Source organism: Salvelinus namaycush, chromosome 1 (genome assembly GCF_016432855.1).
Source record: "Salvelinus namaycush isolate Seneca chromosome 1, SaNama_1.0, whole genome shotgun sequence".
In the NCBI taxonomy this organism is placed as follows: Eukaryota; Metazoa; Chordata; class Actinopteri; order Salmoniformes; family Salmonidae; genus Salvelinus; species Salvelinus namaycush.
In genome coordinates, this window is record NC_052307.1 from 7,117,982 (window position 1) to 7,140,997 (window position 23,016).

Genomic DNA, 23,016 nt, shown 5'->3' on the forward strand with positions numbered 1-23,016 from the left:
CATTAGCGGTGCCAGCAACTAAGGCTAACCGCTAATACATTTGCATCTGACTGGAATTTTGCTGAGACTCCTGTTTCTCCAGTTTAGCTATCTACAGAACTGACACTTCACACTTTTTTTTTTTACAGTCTTTTGTGTCCTGAAGTACAGCCAGTCAGTGTGTCAGACCTTGTGCCGTCCATCCTACTCAACTACCCAGCGAGCACAGTGGATCTGGGCTGATTCCGGCTGAGAGTCGGGGCACTCGGCTGAGAGTCAGACTCGACCGACGTCATGTGACCCGAGTCTGGGCCGCCTTCGGCAGTATTACTTATGGCTAGGATGCAGGGATTGAGCTCAGGACGATTCCGGTGTGAGTTATCTGGCCCAAATGTATTACTTGGGGCTCGGGCCGATTCAGGTGAGAGTTATCTGGCCCAAATGTATTACTTGGGGCTCGGGCCGATTCAGGTGAGAGTTATCTGGCCCGAATGTATTACTTGGGGCTCGGGCCGATTCAGGTGAGAGTTATCTGGCCCGAATGTATTACTTGGGGCTCGGGCCGATTCAGGTGAGAGTTATCTGGCCCGAATGTATTACTTGGGGCTCGGGCCGATTCAGGTGAGAGTTATCTGGCCCGAATGTATTACTTGGGGCTCGGGCCGATTCAGGTGAGAGTTATCTGGCCCGAATGTATTACTTGGGGCTCGGGCCGATTCAGGCTGCTCTCTGGCAGATGATTACACGGGCTGCTTTATATAATTAATATTTCATTATTTATTTTTCCATATTTTCTCATTGTTTCTCTGATCAAAAAATACAATTAACATATAAATAAAATTCTTTAAGAGTCCTGTGTATTATTTTGATACTTTATGCAAGGCGATTGATAGGCATTAAAAACTTTGTGGATGGAGCCTCCCGAGTGGCGCAGTGGTCTAAGACACTGCATCGTAGCAGCAAACTGCGTTGCTACAGATGCCGATTTGAGACCCGTGCCGGCCGCGACCAGGAGACCCATGCACAATTGGCCCAGCGTCGTCTGAGTTAGGGGAGGGTTTGGCCGGCAGGGATGTCCTTGTCCCATCACACTGTAGTGACTCCTGTGGCAGGCCAGGCACATGCACACTGACACGGTCACCAGGTGTATGGTGTTTCCTTCGACACAATTTTTTTGTGGATGGGTATAATTTGTATGTATAAAATGTAATTTAATAATATTTAAAATGACTAAATTGGGTAATTTTGTAGACATTTATTTAAATTTGCATCGGGCCGCTTCTGGGGAGATTCTGGTAAGATGCCGGCAAAGTCGGCTGAATTCCGATAGACGGAAACGGCCTTGATGTACTTGGGCCAATTCTGGGCAGTCCTTCATTTTGATTCCGGGCCGAGTCCGACACCGGGCCGATTCAATCAGTTCCGGCCCTCCTTCTGGGCCGATTCCTCATTGCTAGCTGGGTACTTTGTCCAACCTTACAAAACCTCCTAAAGAATTGTGAAGGGCATCACTGGGTATCCTTCTCACTCTACCGTTCTCTCTCTCTCTCGCTACACTGTCTCTCCTCAGTTTACAAGAGGAGGAAGAGGGGGCAGACATTTTATCGGTAATCTACAGTACCCCCCTCTATTATCCCAAGGTACATCTGAGGTACTGTCATTGTAATAGAGTTAGACATGGAGAATAGGTTGTTGTGGTTGAATTGTGCACAGAATGAGTGCCTGCCCTGCTTTTCCTCAGTGGTCTGTGTCTTATCAGGCCTGTGCTTTATTGGGCCTGTAAAGAGATATGTTGATGAGACAGAGATTAATCAATGTACTAGGCTTAACATTCCCCCAATAAAACAGTTCCATACTCCTGATGCCTTAACTACTGTTGTGGCTGATTTTCTCATGCATATTCAAGTCAAAAGCGAGACGTGTGCAGAGTTCATACTTTGGTCGATCTTCGCATTGTAATATGTTGCTGAACACCGGGCAATATGGCTTACTTCAATGATGTGTTTGGCCTAATGTAGGACTCACTCTAGCTCTGATCCATGGCGTTAGGTCCAGGGCACATTCCTCCACTAATAATATTAGTTGTGGAGGAACGTACACTAACGCCCTGGACCAGAGCTAAACTAGCTCATGCATTAACATAAGACCACATCAGTACTCATTTTCAGCATTGCTTATAAATATAATTTATTAACAGTCTTAAAAATTCTTTCTTACACTTTGTACAGAAACGGAGGAGATGCAAGCGTTTTGGGAGAGTCAGCGGCGGCGTCATGAGGCCAAACTAGAGTGGACGACAACCTCACTACACTAACACAAATTATATCATTAATCATTTTTATCCAGATAACAAAATAAAATGCACTTACTAGCACAGCTCTATTAATATCATTTGTTGTAAAGGATGCCAAGTTTGCATAGTAGACACAGCTTTTACCAAAAACAAAATAAACCAAACTGGTACACATACAACCTAGTATGTAACTGTACTGCTCTTTTTATATACTGTACTGAAACAGCCAAAAATGTATTTGACAGTGGTATTCTGTACATCATAAAACATTTACATACTTTGATATCTTCTAACGCAGGCTGTCACATTAACATCCCTGTGTTGTATATTTCACTTTGTTGGTCAACATGCACTCTTTTCTTTCTACATGAAAAATATCCCTTTTTAATTCTTTCGGCATTCACCCTGTTGATGCGTTGTGGAACATATGGCCATATATGGCAATGTGGACATTTTGAAACAGGAGGCAAGTGTGAGAACTTTTCAAACTATGATACTCTGCGTCCCTGTAGTCCACTTATTCACGGTTCAGTTTGTTATGAAACGAAAGTATTGGCTTCTATTTTACCTTCCTGAAACTTTGTCTATGCTATAGCTAAGCAGGTTTTCCACGTCTACACAAACAGCTTAATATGCAGCTTTGTCTTCCATTCTAGAGTTGTTTTGACCCCCACATTTTGACATTGAAGAAATGCATACTGTAAGTATCGTAATACGATGTGGGACAGACTATTATCTAACACCTATATTGATATTTGAAAGTTGTATGTAGTCATTGCATGTATGTTATTCTATAGCCTGGTCCCAGATCTTTGTATGCTATCAAATCAATTCATTGTCATGCCAAACTAGTTATTCTATGGTAAAGATTTTTTATTTTCTTTGAAACCAAAATCAAACTCCTCTTCTGAATGACATCAAGTGAGATAATGAAGGACAGAATGTAGAACATAGATAGTCAAATAGCCGTTGCCATATTCAACTATGTACCTGTATAAGTTGGGAAAATAAGGCAGTCCAACTTAAAGCAACTGAGGCTTTTATGTCCACATTTCATTGCATCTTTTCTCCATATTATGGTATTGGCCTCTCCACTCTGGTCTCAGATCAGTTTGATATGGTGTAACTCCAGAGCAGAAACAGGCAGTCCCACCCGCTCCAGGGTGAAGTTTCCCCAAGGTACAGCTTTGACTCCTCCAATCATAACCTTAACGATTAGTAGGGGACATGCAAAACTGACCCAAGATCTGCGTCTAGGGGCAACTTCACTGTACTCCAGTCCCCACCCACACCCACTTTATTCTCTATCAGTAAGACCCAGATATGCTTGACCTCAATAATTCTCTGCACATTTATCCCCAACAAAAGCGGCCAGTGCTCAAATGCACAGTTGTTCTGCAAAATAGGCAATTTCGAACAACAAAGCTAATGTGTTAGCTAGCCCCCTCCCTACAGTTCACAGCTCTAACTGAAAATAAATCACAATACAAATGAATAATGATTAACAATAAAGCAATAGTATAATGCCATTAGAATGTACTTGTTATTCATGTATTTACACGGTTCAGACACGATTATAAGATAGATGTTGTTATTTTTCCAAAGGCCACAGGATGGCGCTAGAGATCAACAAAACCACAATGAAACAAATTAGACAAAAGGGTAGAAAGACATAAGAGTTTCTTCACCACACCTTGAATCCTGAAATTAAAATCATGATTAAACATATTTAGGGAAATCAACACAAGCTAAATGTAATCAACAGAACCAATGTATGGGTAGTATTGGTGGTGCGGATAAAATGGACTGCATTCGGTTCTCCATATCGCATAACTACATTATTCCAAGGACTCCACTTCAATACTTGTCCCTTTTCGCTCCCTGTCTGTCTCCCTATTCTGACTGAGCGACAGTCACTGAGTAGCCTACATACGTTAGTAAAGTCTGAAGTAGGAAATCATCCACATATATGGACAGCAGAATAGACCGTTTCCTAGGAAACTGTATAAAGAAAAGCAGACTGTACCAAGGAACGCACAGCCAAGGATAACAATGGGATCTCCAGGATTTGTTTTCTTTCTGTTGTCCCCCAATACAAAATAATCACAGCAAAGAGAACGACTCGGATCACACATCAACAACAAGGTCTTTTTGCTCACTAATTTCTCCCACCCACACGTGTTTTTTTGTCCCGACCATTGCCATGGGTGACAGTCAGGACATTGTCTGTCTGTGCGTTGGTCTATTTGTGTCCCTCGGTGTCCGTGACTCAGACACACTCAGATGGTCCCTGGTCCGGTCCTCGGGTGTCAGTGCTCCGTCGTCATGGGAGCAGGCTGTCGTGGCGACCCATCTCCTCCAGCACGGCAGCCAGTCTGTTGAGGTTCCCGTCTGGGAAGTGTTGGGCCTCCCACAGGTCCAAGATCACCCCTGTGGGACTGGACTTGGTGGCAAAATAGTTCAGATACCTGAGAGACAACAAGAGACACCTTTGTGGTAAAAAAAAACAGGGTCGCTGTCATGTCCAACACCATAATGCAGCCATCTTTAGAGTGGTTCTCTCTCCACCCCTCTGCTTCAGGATGAGGCTGCTCCTGCTTAGACGTTAACTAACTTAAGGATGAGGCTGCTCCTGCTTAGACGTTAACTAACTTAAGGATGAGGCTGCTCCTGCTTAGACGTTAACTAACTTAAGGATGAGGCTGCTCCTGCTTAGACGTTAACTAACTTAAGGATGAGGCTGCTCCTGCTTAGACGTTAACTAACTTAAGGATGAGGCTGCTCCTGCTTAGACGTTAACTAACTTAAGGATGAGGATGCTCCTGCTTAGACGTTAACTAACTTAAGGATGAGGATGCTCCTGCTTAGACGTTAACTAACTTAAGGATGAGGATGCACCTGCTTAGATGTTAACTAACTTCAGGATGAGGATGCTCCTGCTTAGATGTGAACTAACTTAAGGATGAGGAGGAGGATGCTTAGACATGAACTAACTTAAGGATGAGGCTGCTCCTGCTTAGATGTGAACTAACTTAAGGATGAGGATGCTCCTGCTTAGACGTGAACTAACTTAAGGATGAGGAGGAGGATGCTTAGACATGAACTAACTTCAGGATGAGGATGCTCCTGCTTAGACGTTAACTAACTTAAGGATGAGGAGGAGGATGCTTAGACATGAACTAACTTAAGGATGAGGATGCTCCTGCTTAGACGTGAACTAACTTAAGGATGAGGATGCTCCTGCTTAGACGTGAACTAACTTAAGGATGAGGATGCTACTGCTTAGACGTTAACTAACTTAAGGATGAGGATTCTCCTGCTTAGACGTTAACTAACTTAAGGATGAGGATTCTCCTGCTTAGACGTGAACTAACTTAAGGATGAGGAGGAGGATGCTTAGACGTGAACTAACTTAAGCAGCCTCTGCCTTCCCCCCCAGTGCAGTCAGAGAGGAGGGGGGAGAGGCTTGACTTTAGGACCCCGCTTCTGCCTTCTCTCTCTCCCTCCCTTCCTCCCTCCCTTCCTCATCTTCTGTTGCTCGCTTGTCTCACTCTCTCCATCCACTTGTGTGTCAGCTGTCTTAATCTAAAAATGTATCTTGGTGATAAAAATGGGTCTATGTCTGAAGTCTTGCTAACCACTGCTTCAAATCGGGTTAACCCACTCGAGGACAGTCATAGCTTGCCTACATAGGTAAGGATCACCACAATTATGGATGGGGTAGGTGGTGAGGATGTGACATCATTGTGTGCATTTATAAGGTGGTGTGCAAGGGTGTAGGGTGAAGTTGCCCCTAGACACTGATCTTGGGTCAGTTTTGCATTTCCCCCAATAAAGGTTAAGGTTAGGATTGGGGGATGGGAAGCTGTATGTATGTACAGTGCCTTCAGAAAGTATTCATACCCCTTGACATATTCCATATTTTGTTGTGTTACAGCCTGAACTGAAATATATTGAAAATGAAATCCAGAAATATAACATTTACATAAGTATCCACACCCCTGAGCCAATACATGTTAGAATCACCTGCGATTACAGCTGTGAACCGTTGTCTTTAAGGGCATAGCACACCTAGATTGAACAATATTTGCATATCATAATTTTTTTAATTCTTCAAGCTCTGTGAAGTTGTTAATCATTTTTGAACAGACATTTTCAAGTCGTGCCAAAGATTTTCAAGCCGATTTAAGTCAAAATTGTAACTACGCCACTCAGGAACATTCAATGTCGTCTTGGTAAACAACACCGGTGTATATTTGGCCTTGTGTTTTAGGTTATTGTCCTAATGAAAGGTGAATTTGTCTCCCAGTATCTGTTGGAAAGCAGATTGAACCAGGTTTCCTTCTAGGATTTTGCCTGTGCTTAGCTCTATTCCGTTTCCTTTCATCCTAAAAAACTCCCTAGTCATTGCCAATAACAAACATACCCATAACATGATGCAGCCACCACCATACTTGAAAATATGATGACTGATACTCAGTAATGTGTTGTGTTGGGTTTGACCCAAACATAACAGTTTGTATTCAGTATTCAATATCTTAGCAATTTTACTTTAGTGCCTTATAACTTCTTATGGCTGCAGGGGCAGTATTGAGTAGCTTGGATGAAAAGGTGCCCAGAGGTGCCCAGAGTAAACTGCCTGCTCCTCAGTCCCAGTTGCTAATATATGCATAGTATTAGTCTATTTGGATAGAAAACACTCTGAAGTTTCTAAAACTGTTTGAATGATGTCTGTGAGTATAACAGAACTCATATGGCAGGCAGAAACCTGAGAAAAAATCCAACCAGGAAGTGGGAAATCTGAGGTTGTAGGTTTTCAACTCATCGACTATCGAATACACAGTGGGATATGGGTAATTTTGCACTTCCTAAGGCTTCCACTAGATGTCGACAGTCTTTAGAACCTTGTCTGATGCTTCTACTGTCAAGTGGGGCCGAATGAGAGGGGATTGAGTAAGGTCTACCATGACCTGAACATGCGCTGACCATGCGCGTTCATGTGAGAGCGAGCTCTGTTCTATAGCATTTCTGAAGACAAAGGAATTCTCTGGTTGGAACATTATTGAAGATTTATGTTAAAAACATCCTAAAGATTGATTCAATACATCGTTTGACATGTTTCTACTGACTGTTAAGGAACTTTTTGACATTTAGTCTGCTTTTAGTGAACGCGCTTCGTGACTTTGGATTTGTTTACCAAACGCGCTAACAAAAGTAGCTATTTGGACATAAATGATGGACATTACCGAACAAATCAAACATTTATTGTGGAACTGGGATTCCTGGGAGTGCATTCTGATGAAGATCATCAAAGGTAAGTGAATATTTATAATGTTATTTCTGACTTCTGTTGACTACAAAATATGGCGGATATATTTTTGTCTTGATTGGTCTCTGAGCGCCGACCTCAGATTATTGCATGGTTTGCTTTTTCCGTAAAGCTTTTTTGAAATCTGACCCAGCGTTTGCATTAAGGAGAAGTGGATCTAAAATTCCATGTATAACACTTGATTTTTGATCAACGTTTATTATGAGTATTTCTGGAAATTGATGTGGCTCTCTGCAAAATCACCGGATGTTTTAGGAACTATTGAACATAACGCGCCAACGTAAACTGAGATTTTTTTATATAAATATGAACTTTACCGAACAAAACATACATGTATTGTGTAACATGAAGTCCTATGAGTGTCATCTGATGAAGATCATCAAAGGTTAGTGATTAATTTTATCTCTATTTCTGCTTTTTGTGACTCCTGTCTTTGGCTGGAAAAATGGCTGTGTTTTTCTGTGATTTGGCGGTGACCTAACATAATCGTTTGTGGTGCTTTAGCTGTAAAGCCTTTTTGAAATCGGACACTGTGGTGGGATTAACAACAAGATTACCTTTAAAATGGTATAAGATACTTGTATGTTTGAGGAATTTTAATTATGAGATTTCTGTTGTTTGAATTTGGCGCCCTGCACTTTCACTGGCTGTTGTCAGATTGCAGCCCTAATGTAAACAGGATGCATGTTTTGGAATATTTTTATTCTATCCAGGCTTCCTTCTTTTCACTCTGTGATTTAGGTTAGTATTGTGGAGTAACAACTGATGATGGATCAACAACATTGTAGTTTCCTGCATCTTTGTAGTCACTGGGTGTATTGATACACCATCCAAAGTGTAATTAATGACTTCACCATGCTCAAATGGATATTCAATGTCTGCCTTCTTTATTGTTACCCATCTACCAATAGGTGCCGTTCTTCGCGAGGCATTGGAAAACCTCCCTGTTTGTGGTTGAATCTGTGTTTGAAATTCACTGCTAGACTGAGGGACCTTACAGATAAGTGTATGTGTATGGTACATAGATGAGGTAGTCATTCAAAAATCATGTTAAACACATATTTTTGCACACAGTGAGTCCATGCAACTTATGTGACTTTTAAGCACATTTTTAGTCCTGAACTTATTTAGGCTTGCCATAACAAAGGGGTTGAATATTTATTGACTCAAGGCATTTCAGCTTTTAATTTTGAATTAATTTGTAAAGATTTTGAAAAACATAATTCCACGTTGACAATATGGGGTAAAGTAGGCCAGTGACAACATCTCAGTTTAATAAATTTTAAATTCAGGCTGCAACACAACAAAATGTGGAATAAGTCACGGGGTGTGAATAGTTCCTGAAGGCGCTGTATGTGCTGGGGTGTTCCCTCTGACCTGTCCAGGTTGAGTTTGTGGGCCAGCATCCTCCAGTCATTGGATCCTCTGGTCTGGGGCGCGTCAAGGCTGCCACAGAGCTTCTGTCTGATGGAGAGGGGGATACGGAAGGCGTTGAGCCCCACCAGGGTGGTGATGTTGCTAGCCGGGTCCATGAGAGACGTGTCGATGTTCTGGGTGTCCTGAGATGGAGAACAGACAGACATACAAACAAAGAGTGTTAGCTGTGTGATGACAGGGCTGAGTGGCGGCGGCGGGAGGGGGGGGGGGGGGGGGGGGGGGGGGGGTTCTTCTATGCTTTTGGGGATCTAAAATCCCCCAAAGTCCCCACAAGAATAGTTAAACAACAAGTCCCGATGAGGACAAAGGTTATTTTAAGCTTAGGGGTGGGGTTTAGGGTTGCAATTAGGGTTTACTGGTTATCTTTAGGGTTAGGGTTAGGGTTAGGGTTAGGGTTAGGGTTGCAATTAGGGTTTACTGGTTATCTTTAGGGTTAGGAGTTAGGTTTAGAGTTACGTGTTAAGGTAAGATGATTGGGTTAGGCTTAGGGAAAATATAATTTTGAATGGAAATACATTTTAGGTCCCCATGAGGATATAAGAACAAAACGACTGTGTGTGTTTTAATTTTACATTACTTTAGCAGACACTCTTATCCAGAGCGATTTACAGTAGTGAGTGCATACATTTTCCTAAGTAGTCCCCCATGGGAATCAAACACACAACCCTGGCGTTGCAAGCACCATGCACTACCAACTGAGCCACAATGGACCACATGGTATTTATCATCCAATGAAATGCTTACTTGCAGGTTTCCACTCGACAATGCAACAACAATAAGAAATTAAAGCTGCAAGCAGTGTTGCCGGGGTTCAGCTGTGTGCCAACTGTGAAACCATCAGGACAAATTGGTGACACTGCCCTAGAATGAATTACAGTACTTCTTACTAAGCTTGCCAAATATCAGAACTCAAAATCAAGCTGATCATGCAATATTATTTGCTTTTGATGTATTTTGGACCATTTTTCAATGATGTTGACTACGTTAAATGTCTTCTCCAGAACTGCTGAACCAGATTTGGTACACTATATATACAAAAGTATGTGAACGCCCCTAAAATGTGTTCAAATTAGTGGATTCGGCTATTTCAGCCACACCCATTGCTGACGGGTGTAAAGAAATGTGCACACAGCAATGCAATCTCCATAGACAAACATTGGCGGTAGAATGGCCTTACTGAAAAGCTCTGTGACTTTCAACATGGCACCTTCATAGGATGCCACCTTTCAAACAAGTCAGTTCGTCAAATTTCTGCCCTGCAAAAACTGGAAGTGCTGTTATTGTGAAGTGGAAACGTCTAGGAGCAACAACGGTGGGCAACACAAGCTCACAGAATGAGACCGCTGAAGCATGTAGCGCGTAAAAATAGTCTGTCCTCGGTTGCTTCACTCACTACAGCGTTCCAAACTGCGTCTGGAGGCAGCATCAGCACAATAACTGTTTGTCGGGAGCTTCTTGAAATGGGTTTCCATGGCCCGAGCAGCCACATACAAGCCTAAGATCACCATGTGCAATGCCAAGCTCTGGCTGGAGTGGTGTAAAGATCGCCGCCATTGGACTCTGGAGCAGTGGAAATGCGTTCTCCAGAGTGATGAATCACGCTTTACCATCTGGCATTCCAATGGACGAATCTGGGTTTGTCGGATTCCAGGAGAACGCTACCTGCCCGAATACATGGTGCCAACTGTAAAGTTTGGTGGAGGAGGAATAATGGTCTGGAGCAGTTTTTCATGGTTTGGCTAGGCCCCTTAGTTCCAGTGAAGGGAAATCTTAACGCTACAGCCTACAATGACGTTCTAGACGATTCTGTACTTCCAACTTTGTGGCAACCGTTTGGGGAAGGCCCTTTCCTGTTTCAACATGTCAATGTCCCGTGCACAAAGCGAGGTCCATACAGAAATGGTTTGTGTGGAAGAACTTGACTGGCCTGCACAGAGCCCTGACCTCAACCCCATCGAACACCTTTGGAATGAATTGGAACGTCGACTGCAATCGCCCCACATCAGTGCCCCACATCAGTGCCCGACCTCACTAATGTTCGTGGCTGAATGGAAGTCCCCGTAGCAATGCTTCAACATCTGGTGGAAAGCCTTCCCAGAAGAGTGGAGGCTGTTATAACTCCATATTAATGCCCATTATTTTGGACTGAGATGTTCGAAGAGCAGGTGTTCACATATTCATGTTTTTTCCTGTCCAACAGCGCCACAATGTGGCCAACCTCAACCATATTTTACAGGTTAGCTAGACTCATATCCTTGAGCACGTGTGCCAAATTCCATCACTCAGAGTAAGACAGATGAAGATATATAAAAATGTGCCTGTTATATCGTCACTGTGTGGTCGATATGAATGTGCTTGCATATGTTAAGCCTTGACAGTGTTTATCCGTAACTGATTCATATGCATATATGTGACAGACCACACCCACACACCCACGTGAATGTTTATTGGTCAGTTATGGCCATGGTGTTTGACGTTCTAGTCTGCAGTATAGTGCATTTACAGACCTTGGTCCATAGATGCCATATATCAAGTTTGGCAAATATTGGTCATTCGGTGCCTACGGACTGAATGTCATTACTCTAGATCACACGGGGTGCGTGGCTGACCTTACAAAGTTAGCATTTTCAATCACTTGTTATACCACCACCATGTGGCCAATTGGCATGGTATTGCATTAGAGGGTGTGGCCCTTGGGCCTTTACCAAGTTGCTAAATTGCACAGTCCTGGGCCTTTTCATCTCATGGAAATGGGAATATTTTCACCAAAATGGCAGAAAAAGGAACATAATAATAACAATAACGAACGGGAACACATTTACATTTAAGTCATTTCATTTCATGGAACAAATGCAATAGGGCTACGGCAGCTTCTCTGCTTCAACCTCTAATGATAAAAGAGACACGGCAGTAGAATATAATAAACATTTTAGCATTTAATACAGGAAGGCACAATTTATTGTCCAATATTTAGACATGTATCAGAGAAAGGGGGGATTAGGGGGGACAAGTCCTTAAACTGTGCAATATTAGCAATAGTAAATCTGGTAGCAGCAGTTGTGATGTGTATGAAACATGAATGTATGTGTGTGTTTGTTTGTGTGTGTGTATACGTCTGTGGGTGTGTGCGTGGGTGAGTGAATGCATGCGTGCGAAGGTGTGTGAGTATGTGTGGATGTGTGTGTGAGTGCGCTGGCTGATACTGTACTCAAACAGCAGGCGAATAGAAAAGCCCCACAGCGGGCATTTCAAAGCAGGGAATAATAAATATGTTAAATAACTACCCTTGTGAACATGCTAGGGTGTCTCCTCCTCCTCCTCCTCCTCCTCCTCCTCCTTCCCCTACATCAGTTCCTCTCCAAAAATGGTGCCTGTTCTCCACTGAAGCCTCTTATACTGCATCTGGCTGGTTGTTCTCTCTCTTTCTCACACACTTACAAGTACACAAGCACGCACAAACACACACAACATTGCATGTCTTACTGGGAGGAATTGTCCCATAATTCCTGTTTTCATCCCAGTTGGCCGCTCTGCCTGATTATAAATGCTTTTCCTGATGAATTCCAATAACAAACAAAGAGAACCCGTCCCATAGCTCTGCTCTTTCCTCTAACTGCCAAAACAGCAATTCTACTAAAAAAGAAAAGGGATCATTGATATGAAATGGAAAATAAACTCTGTTGATACAAATGATTTGTATTTCAAGTCTACTTAGCTCTTAGTGAAACAGCATTTCTTACGCTGTCTGAAAGACAAGCAGATTGATCAAAATAGCTTTGTTTGATACCCAGCCTGGACCACACATGAGTTTTTACACAGCGACAGAAAAGCAGGCAAACACCAGCACAAGTAATACAAGAGGGAAGTTAACAGCAGACGGGGTCAGTAGCGGACAACAGCAGATTAAACTGTTCATTAAATAAATGAAATAAGTGTAATATTTTTAGTTATTTGTAAACTCAGGTTCCCTTTATCTAATATTAAGTTTTGTTGAAGATTTGATAACATTAAATATAAAAAATATGCAACAATTTTGAAAATCAGAAGGGAGGCAAAAACTTTTTCACTGCACTGTACATCCAACCCCTCATAGTCACACTAACGGGCCCTCAACATAGATATTAAGTGTGTTGATGAATATACCCTCATCAACATATCAACTCTCGTCTCTCTACAGGTGCTGTCTGCTTCTATGCTAGAATTTAGACTGACAACCCATATGAAAAAATACTATAGTATACTATGGTTGAAATAATGTAGTATTACTATATTGATATACTATAGTATTTCTGTAGTATTTTTGTGGACATGACTGTAGCATGACTGTAGGGCGGCAGGTAGCCTAGAGGTTAGAGCATTGGGCCTGTCATCGAAAGGTCGCTGGTTCGAATTCCAGAACCGACAAGGTTAATACTCTATTGATGTGTCCTTGTGAAAGGCACTTCAATTTGCTGTACTATGGCTGAAAAATATACCCTGTAAAACAACACATTTCACTGCACCTATCTTGTATATGTGACATTAAAAAAATAGTTTTTAATTTGTATTTTATTTAGTATTCACTGTAGTGTTTTTGTGGACATGACTGTAGTGGTGATTAATATAGTAAACTTCAGAAAAAACACTACAGTGAATGCTATACAGTATACTACAGTCATGTCCACAAAAACACTACAGTGAATTGTCATGACTGGCCTGTTCAGGTCAGATTACTGTTGACCATACTCCTACAAGAGACATTTCTCACACCCACTAGAGGGGGAGAGATCGAGAGGTATGGAGGTGGGGGGTTTTATGACACCTCAAGCCCATTGTAAATCTTAAAGCAGCAGACAAAATCCCTTTGTCCGTTCACTGTGGAGGAATGGAATGTATGATGGCCCTATGGAGAACCTACCTCAGAACAGTGACATGCAATAAATGGACTTTGGGACAATATGTTTCGTCAGCCAAAATGGTAGTAATGACGATAGATGGAATATGAAAATGAATGTCGTTTTTGTTCTGTTATTAAAAGTTAAATGATAACGTTATAACGAAAACATTGCAACTTGAATATTTACCTGATGTTTGCATACGGTACATTGTGTGGAAAATGTCCAGATCAAAGAGAATGTTTTTGTAAAGATGAAATGTGAAGTTGGGTCTGAGTAAAATCCAGACTTTGCCTCGTAACTAGTTACGCCCAGAGAACTTGCCCTGAAGGCGGAAACGCCCATTTCTGACCCGAGGGTCTACAACATGTGAGTTAAGAATTAACATCATGACTAGGTGACCAAGCGCTGCAGCGAAGGTCTGAGTTGTCAGCAACCACAACACGAGGTTCAAGAAGACAAAGGAACCTTTTAACAATCTATGCTACGGATGAGTAGCTGCGTCTAAGAGGGTGAATTCAAGCAGGACCACCCGGTTACCACTCTCCAAGGAATCCTGTGTCTACACTGCTTTCATTCCTACACTGGAGCCCTGAGCTACACGGCTGGCTGTCCTCAGAAGACTCTTTTCAGAACAAGGGCGAGGAAACCAACCACTACGAGAAAGGACACTGACATTGTGTGGACAATCCAGAGAGTTACACCTGGTAACAACAGAAGTGTCTCCATCAGAGGGGAAGTCGTAACTCGGTCCACGAGGAGATACCCCATCGGAGACCTTCAACACGTAATTACATCATTATATTCTGACCCATAAGAGCAGCAGTTCAGGGCAAGGTTAGGGTTAAACTAAGCATAGTTTACAAATGTACCCAAGTGTGCTTTTCTCTCTTGCACTCTCTCTTTCTCTCTTTTTAAATCCCCATTTTGTGTAACACGTGTCATATTGTGTTGGCCCGCTAGGGACCTGTTTCATTGTACTAAGTTCTAATCAATAGCCTAGACTGTGTGTTTGTGTATCTGTATCTTATATTATCATTTTAGCTTGTTAGTAAATAAATAATCAACTCAATTGGTGTGGTACAGACTTATTTAGTGGGACTTGGGTTTGTTCAGATTCACGGATTATGTGACGTTCAGAATGAGACTGTAGAGGAAATTAATTAATTAGCGACTGTTGTAAAATCGATATTCTGATATTCTTTGAGTTAATTTGGGAAATAGAAACTCAATAAATCCAAATAGAGATAGAGATGCCAATATTACCCAGACTGTGGTATGGAGATGACAATGGCGCTGACAGAGAGGGCTGCCTTGCTTCTAGCTCTTAGGAAACTTTGCAGTACTTTTAAATTTTTTTAATTATTTGTTACATTATCCAACTTAGGAGGCGCACACACCACCCACCGCTTCAGAGTATAATACTTGCTAATGTTCAGTCTCTGGCCAATAAAGTAGACGAGCTCAGGGCGAGGATCTCCTTCCAGAGAGACATCAGGGATTGTAACATACTCTGTTTCACGGAAACATGGCTCTCTCGGGATATACTGTCTGAGTCGGTCCAGCCATTTGGGTGGTCAGTTCATCGCACAGACAGGAATAAATATCTCTCCGGGAAGAAGAAGGGCGGGGGTGTATGGTTCATGATTAACAACTCATGGTGTAATTGTGATAACATGCAGGAACTCAAGTCCTTTTGTTCACCCGACTTAGAATACCTCACCATCAAATGCTGACTGTATTATCTCCCAAGATCATTTTCTTTGGTTATAGTCATGGCTGTGTATATCCCCCCTCAAGCCGATACCACGACGGCCCTCAAAGAACTTCACTGGACTTTAAACTGGAAACCACATATCCTGAGGTTGCATTTACTGTAGCTGGGGATTTTAACAAAGCGAATTTGAGGACTAGGCTGCCGAAGTTCTATCAACACATCGACTGTAGTACTCACGCTGCTAAAACACTCGCACTGCTACTCCAACTTTTGGAATGCCTACAAAGCCCTCCCCTGCCCTCCTTTCGGCAAATCTGACCACGACTCCATTTTGCTCCTCCCTTCCCATAGGCAGAAACTCAAACAGGAAGTACCCGTGCTAAGGACTATTCAACGCTGGTCTGACCAATCGGAATCCATGCTTCAAGACTGTTTTGATCACACGGACTGGGATTAGTTCCAGGTAGCTTCAGAGAACAATATCGACGAATATACTGATACGGTGAAAAAGTGTATAGGAGATGCTGTACCCACCGTGACTATTAAAACCTACCCTAACCAGAAACCATGGATAGATGGCAGCATTCGAGCAAAACTAAAAGAGTGAACAACCACAACTTTTAACCATGGCAAGGGGACTGGGAATATGTCAGAATACAAACAGTGTAGTTTGTCCCATAGGGCGGCACCCAATTGGCCCAGTGTCGTAGGGGTTTGGCCGGGGTAGGCCGCCAATGTAAATAAAAATGTGCCTAGTTAAATAAAGGTTACGTTTTTAAAAAATTAAGTTATTTAAACATTTCCTCCGCAGGCAATCAAAAAGGCAAAATGCCAGTAAAGAGACAAAGTGGAGTCGCAATTCAACGGCTCAGACACAAGACGTATGTGGCAGGGTCTACAGACAATCACGGACTACAAAAGGAAAACAAGCCACGTCGCGGACACCGACGTCTTGCTTCCGGACAAGCTAAACAACTTCTTCGCCCACTTTGAGGTTAACACAGTGCCACCAACGTGGCCCACTACCAAGTACCGTGTGCTCTCCTTCTCCTTCAAGCTCTCCTGGCCAATGTGAGTAAGACATTTAAGCGTGTTAACCCTCGCAAGGCTGCCGGCCCAGACGGCATCTCTAGCCACGTCCCCAGAGCATGGGCAGACCAGCTGGCTGGTGTATTTACAGACATATTAAATCTGTCCTTATCCCAGTCTGCTGTCCCCACATGCTTCAAGATGGCCACCATTGTTCCTGTACCCAAGAAAGCAAAGGTAACTGAACTAAATGACTATTGCCCTGTAGCACTCACTTCTGTCATCATGGAGTGCTTTGAGAGGCAAGTCAATGATCACATCACCTCTACCTTACCTGTCATCATAGACCCACTTCAATTTGCTTACCGCCCCAATAGATCCACAGACTATGCAATCGCCATCACACTGCACACTGCCCTATCCCATCTGGACAAGAGGAACACCCATGTAAGAATGCTGTTCATAGACTACAGCTCAGCATTCAACACCATAGTTCCCTCCAAGCTCATCATTAAACTCGAGGCCCTGGGTCTGAACCCCGCCCTGTGCAACTGGGTCCTGGACTTCCTGATGGGCCGCCCCAAGTGGTGAAGGTAGGAAACAACACCTCCACTTCGCTGATCCTCAACACTGGGGGCCCACAAGGGTGCATGCTCAGCCCCCTCCTGTACTCCTTGTTCACCCATGACTGTGTGGCCAAGCACACCTCCAACTCAATCATCAAGTTTGCAGACGACACAACAAGTAGTAGGCTTGATTACCAACAATGACGAGACAGCCTACAAGGACGTGGTGAGGGCTCTGGGAGTGTGGTGCCAGGAAAATAACCTTTCACTCAATGTCAACAAAACAAATGAGATGATCGTGGACTTCAGGAAACAGCAGAGGGAGCACCCCCCATCCACATCGACGGGACAGTAGTGGAGAAGGTGGAAAGTTTTAAGTTCCTCGGCGTATATATCACGGACAAACTGAAATGGTCCACCCACACAGACAGTGAGGTGAAGAAGGCGCAACAGCGCCTCTTCAACCTCAGGTGGCTTAAAAAATGTGGCTTGACACCTAAGACCCTCCCAAACTTTTACAGATTCACCAGAGGGTGGTGTGGTCTGTCCAACACATCACCGGGGGCAAACTACCTGCTCTTAAACGCTAGTAAAATCAAATGAATGCTTTCAACCGTTCGCTGCCTGCACCCGCCCGCCCAACTAGCATCACAACTCTGGACGGTTCTGACTTAGAATATGTGGACAACTACAAATACCTAGGTGTCTGACTAGACTGTAAACTCTCCTTCCAGACTCATATTAAACATCTCCAATCCAAAATTAAATCTAGAATCGGCTTCCTATTTCACAACAAAGCCTCCTTCACTCACGCCGCCAAACATACCCTCGTGAAACTGACTATCCTACCGATCCTCGACTTCGGCGATGTCATTTACAAAATAGCTTCCAATACTCTACTCAGCAAACTGGATGCAGTCTATCAGAGTGCCATCCGTTTTGTCACCAAAGCCCCTTATACCCCCCACCACTGCGACCTGTATGCTCTAGTCGGTTGGCCCTCGCTACATATTCGTTGCCAGACCCACTGGCTCCAGGACATCTATAAGTATGCTAGGTAAAGCTCCACCTTATCTCAGCTCATTGGTCACGATAACAACACCCACCCGTAGCACACGCTCCAGCAGGTATATCTCACTGGTCATCGCCAAAGCCAACAACTCTTTTGGCCGCCTTTCTTTCCAGTTCTCTGCTGCCAATGACTGGAACGAATTGCAAAAATCGCTGAATCTGGAGACTTATATTTCCCTCACTAACTTTAAACATCAGCTATCTGAGCAGCTAACCGATCACTGCAGCTGTACATAGCCCATCTGTAATCTACCTACCTCATTCCCATATTGTTTTTATTTACTTTTCTGCTCTTTTTCACACCAGTATTTCTACTTGCATATCACCATCTGCTCATCTATCACTCCAGTGTTAATTTGCTAAATTGTAATTACTTCGCTACTATGGCCTATTTTTTGCCTTATCTCCTCACGCCATTTGCACACACAGTACATAGACATTCTCTTTTTTCTATGTGTTATTGACTATACGCTTGATTATTCCATGTGTAACTCTGTGTTGTTGTTTGTGTCGCACTGCTTTGCTTTCTCTTGGCCAGGTCGCAGTTGTAAATGAGAACTTGTTCTCAACTAGCCTACCTGGTTAAATAAAGGTGAGACAAAAATCTAATAAAAAGACTGAAAAACAGCATCTATCTCAAAGCCTTCAGACTATTAAATAGCCTTCACTAGCACATTAGAGGCTGCGGCCTATATACATGGACTTGAAATCACTAGTCACTTTAATGATGATTACCCATCTTGTATTACTCATCCCATATGTATATACAGTACTGTATTCTATACCATTCTACTGTACCTTAGTCTATGCCGCTCTGACATTGCTCGTCCATATATTTATATATTCTTCATTCCATTCCTTTACTTAGATGTGTGTATTAGGTACATGTTGTGAACTTGTTAGATATTACTTATTGCTACACCCGCAATAACATCTGCTAAACACGTGTATGTGACCAATACAATTTGATTTGATTTGAGATTACAATATTACTCAGAGTGTGGTATGGAGATGAGAATATTAGCCAGATTGTGGTATACAAATCTGTTTTAAATCTCACAAATCCTTCAGCTGGGCTTGATTGAGCTTGCCTGGCACAATGGAACCCAACCGAAAGTCGAAAGCAAACGAGGAAACTCGTCTCATCCTGCACTCCAGGCAGCCTAAAGCAAACGCTTAATAAAGTATTCTAAATATTTCAAATAGTATTTGGACCTAGGTCTGGAGTGTAGTCAGAGACGGTTTAGGTCTGGAGTGTAGTCAGAGATGGTTTAGGTCTGGAGTGTAGTCAGAGATGGTTTAGGTCTGGAGTGTAGTCAGAGATGGTCTAGGTCTGGAGTGTAGTCAGAGCTGGTCTAGGTCCTGAGTGTAGTCAGAGATGGTTTAGGTCTGGAGTGTAATCAGAGATGGTCTAGGTCTGGAGTGTAGTCAGAGCTGGTTTAGGTCTGGAGTGTAGTCAGAGCTGGTTTAGGTCTGGAGTGTAAACAGAGCTGGTCTAGGTCTATAGTGTAGTCAGAGATGGTTTATGTCTGGAGTGTAATCAGAGATGGTTTAGGTCTGGCATGTAGTCAGAGATGGTTTAGGTCTGGAGTGTAATCAGAGATGGTCTAGGTCTGGAGTGTAGACAGAGCTGGTCTAGGTCTATAGTGTAGTCAGAGATGGTCTAGGTCCGGAGTGTAGTCAGAGCTGGTCTAGGTCTATAGTGTAGTCAGAGATGGTTTAGGTCTGGAGTGTAGTCAGAGCTGGTTTAGGTCTGGAGTGTAGTCAGAGCTGGTCTAGGTCCGGAGTGTAGTCAGAGCTGGTTTAGGTCTGGAGTGTAGTCAGAGATGGTCTAGGTCTGGAGTGTAGTCAGAGCTGGTTTAGGTCTGGAGTGTAGTCAGAGCTGGTCTAGGTCCGGAGTGTAGTCAGAGCTGGTTTAGGTCTGGAGTGTAGTCAGAGATGGTCTAGGTCTGGAGTGTCAGAGCTAGTCTAGTCAGAGCTGGTCTAGGTCCGGAGTGTAGTCAGAGCTGGTTTAGGTCTGGAGTGTAGTCAGAGCTGGTTTAGGTCCGGAGTGTAGTCAGAGCTGGTTTAGGTCTGGAGTGTAGTCAGAGCTGGTTTAGGTCGGGAGTGTAGTTCAAGCTGGGTTTTACCTCAGAAGTCGGGAGTGTAGTTAGAGCTGGGACTACATACAGTGGGGCAAAAAAGTATTTAGTCAGCCACCAATTGTGCAAGTTCTCCCACTTAAAAATATGAGAGAGGCCTGTAATTTTCATCATAGGTACACTTCAACTATGACAGACAAAATGAGAAAAAAAATCCAGAAAATCACATTGTAGGATTTTTAATGAATTTATTTGCAAATTATGGTGGAAAATAAGTATTTGGTCACCTACAAACAAGCAAGATTTCTGGCTCTCACAGACCTGTAACTTCTTCTTTAAGAGGCTCCTCTGTCCTCCACTCGTTACCTGTATTAATGGCACCTGTTTGAACTTGTTGAACTTGTTGTCAGTATAAAAGACACCTGTCCACAACCTCAAACAGTCACACTCCAAACTCCACTATGGCCAAGACCAAAGAGCTGTCAAAGGACACCAGAAACAAAATTGTAGACCTGCACCAGGCTGGGAAGACTGAATCTGCAATAGGTAAGCAGCTTGGTTTGAAGAAATCAACTGTGGGAGCAATTATTAGGAAATGGAAGACATACAAGACCACTGATAATCTCCCTCGATCTGGGGCTCCACGCAAGATCTCACCCCGTGGGGTCAAAATGATCACAAGAACGGTGAGCAAAAATCCCAGAACCACACGGGGGGACCTAGTGAATGACCTGCAGAGAGCTGGGACCAAAGTAACAAAGCCTACCATCAGTAACACACTACGCCGCCAGGGACTCAAATCCTGCAATGCCAGACGTGTCCCTCTGCTTAAGCCAGTACATGTCCAGGCCCGTCTGAAGTTTGCTAGAGAGCATTTGGATGATCCAGAAGAAGATTGGGAGAATGTCATATGGTCAGATGAAACCAAAATAGAACTTTTTGGTAAAAACTCAACTCGTAGTGTTTGGAGGACAAAGAATGCTGAGTTGCATCCAAAGAACACCATACCTACTGTGAAGCATGGGGGTGGAAACATCATGCTTTGGGGCTGTTTTTCTGCAAAGGGACCAGGACGACTGATCCGTGAAAAGGAAAGAATGAATGGGGCCATGTATCGTGAGATTTTGAGTGAAAACCTCCTTCCATCAGCAAGGGCATTGAAGATGAAACGTGGCTGGGTCTTTCAGCATGACAATGATCCCAAACACACCGCCCGGGCAATGAAGGAGTGGCTTCGTAAGAAGCATTTCAAGGTCCTGGAGTGGCCTAGCCAGTCTCCAGATCTCAACCCCATAGAAAATCTTTGGGGGGAGTTGAAAGTCCGTGTTGCCCAGCAACAGCCCCAAAACATCACTGCTCTAGAGGAGATCTGCATGGAGGAATGGGCCAAAATACCAGCAACAGTGTGTGAAAACCTTGTGAAGACTTACAGAAAACGTTTGACCTCTGTCATTGCCAACAAAGGGTATATAACAAAGTATTGAGATAAACTTTTGTTATTGACCAAATACTTATTTTCCACCATAATTTGCAAATAAATTCATTAAAAATCCTACAATGTGATTTTCTGGATTTATTTTCTCATTTTGTCTGTCATAGTTGAATTGTACCTATGATGAAAATTACAGGCCTCTCTCATCTTTTTAAGTGGGAGAACTTGCACAATTGGTGGCTGACTAAATACTTTTTTGCCCCACTGTATGAAATAGGGTGCCATTTGAGTCACACACGCACAGAGTGTGCAGTGTATCCAGTGAAAGGTGGTGTGAGGTTTGAGTCTCACCTCAGACAAAGTGCTGCTGAGCTGAAAGATCTGCCCCTCCCCTTCTACTTGGCGGACACACAGCTTACAGCTGAGCTCTGTGGTGCTGGAGCTGAACCGCTCCAGGGTGAAGGTGCAGTGAAGGGTCCGCTGGCAGCCACTCCACACCTGGTAGAAGGGGATCTCCTACACACACACACACATACACACACACACCCTTTATTCACTATATATAGCATGTACATGGTCATTTTCAATCACTGAAATCCATGTATCGCCATACCAGTCGAGCAGACCAATAAAGGTGTACATGGTCTATGACAACTTTAAAGTTTCACCATGAGCTCACCTGGTACTTGGCGAGCAGCTTGCTCTTCCACTGTCCGTGGGGGACGTCGTGGACAGAGAGGCGCAGGTTGTGGGTGCTGTCCTTGAAGTTCAGGGTCTTTGGTTCATCCAGCAGCTTCCCTCCCATCTGGGTCTCCATCTGAAGTACCTCCTAAAGCAGCAAAGACAATAACACAATGAAGTCCCTCCTACAGCAGCAAAGACAGTAACACAATGAAGTCCCTCCTACAGCAGCAAAGACAATAACACAATGAAGTCCCTCCTACAGCAGCAAAGACAATAACACAATGAAGTCCCTCCTAAAGCAGCAAAGACAATAACACAATGAAGGACTTCCTACAGCAGCAAAGACAATAACACAATGAAGGACTTCCTACAGCAGCAAAGACAATAACACAATGTACAACTTGACTTACATTGACTTTTGACTGACTGAACTTTTGACTTACGGTAACCGCAATGGTAGTATCCATTACAATACTGGATGCATAAGCCTACGGCTGTATGAGGCTAGTGCAAACCAGCAGACT

At 43.3% G+C, this 23,016-nt stretch overlaps 1 protein-coding gene across 2 annotated transcripts in view; it reads right to left on the minus strand.

Annotated features, from left to right (window-relative positions):
- Positions 1-2,145: 2,145 nt before the first annotated feature.
- Positions 2,146-23,016, minus strand: part of si:ch73-72b7.1 (netrin receptor UNC5C) — a 292,685-nt gene continuing 271,814 nt past the window's right edge. For both annotated transcript variants that reach the window (XM_038988248.1, XM_038987844.1), the window contains 4 exons: positions 22,488-22,637; positions 22,160-22,324; positions 8,979-9,160; positions 2,146-4,740 (listed from right to left, as the gene is read on the minus strand). In XM_038988248.1, the coding sequence (XP_038844176.1) occupies positions 4,596-4,740; positions 8,979-9,160; positions 22,160-22,324; positions 22,488-22,637 (642 nt within the window). In that variant the 3' untranslated portion in view covers positions 2,146-4,595. The remainder of the gene's footprint in view (positions 4,741-8,978; positions 9,161-22,159; positions 22,325-22,487; positions 22,638-23,016) is intronic.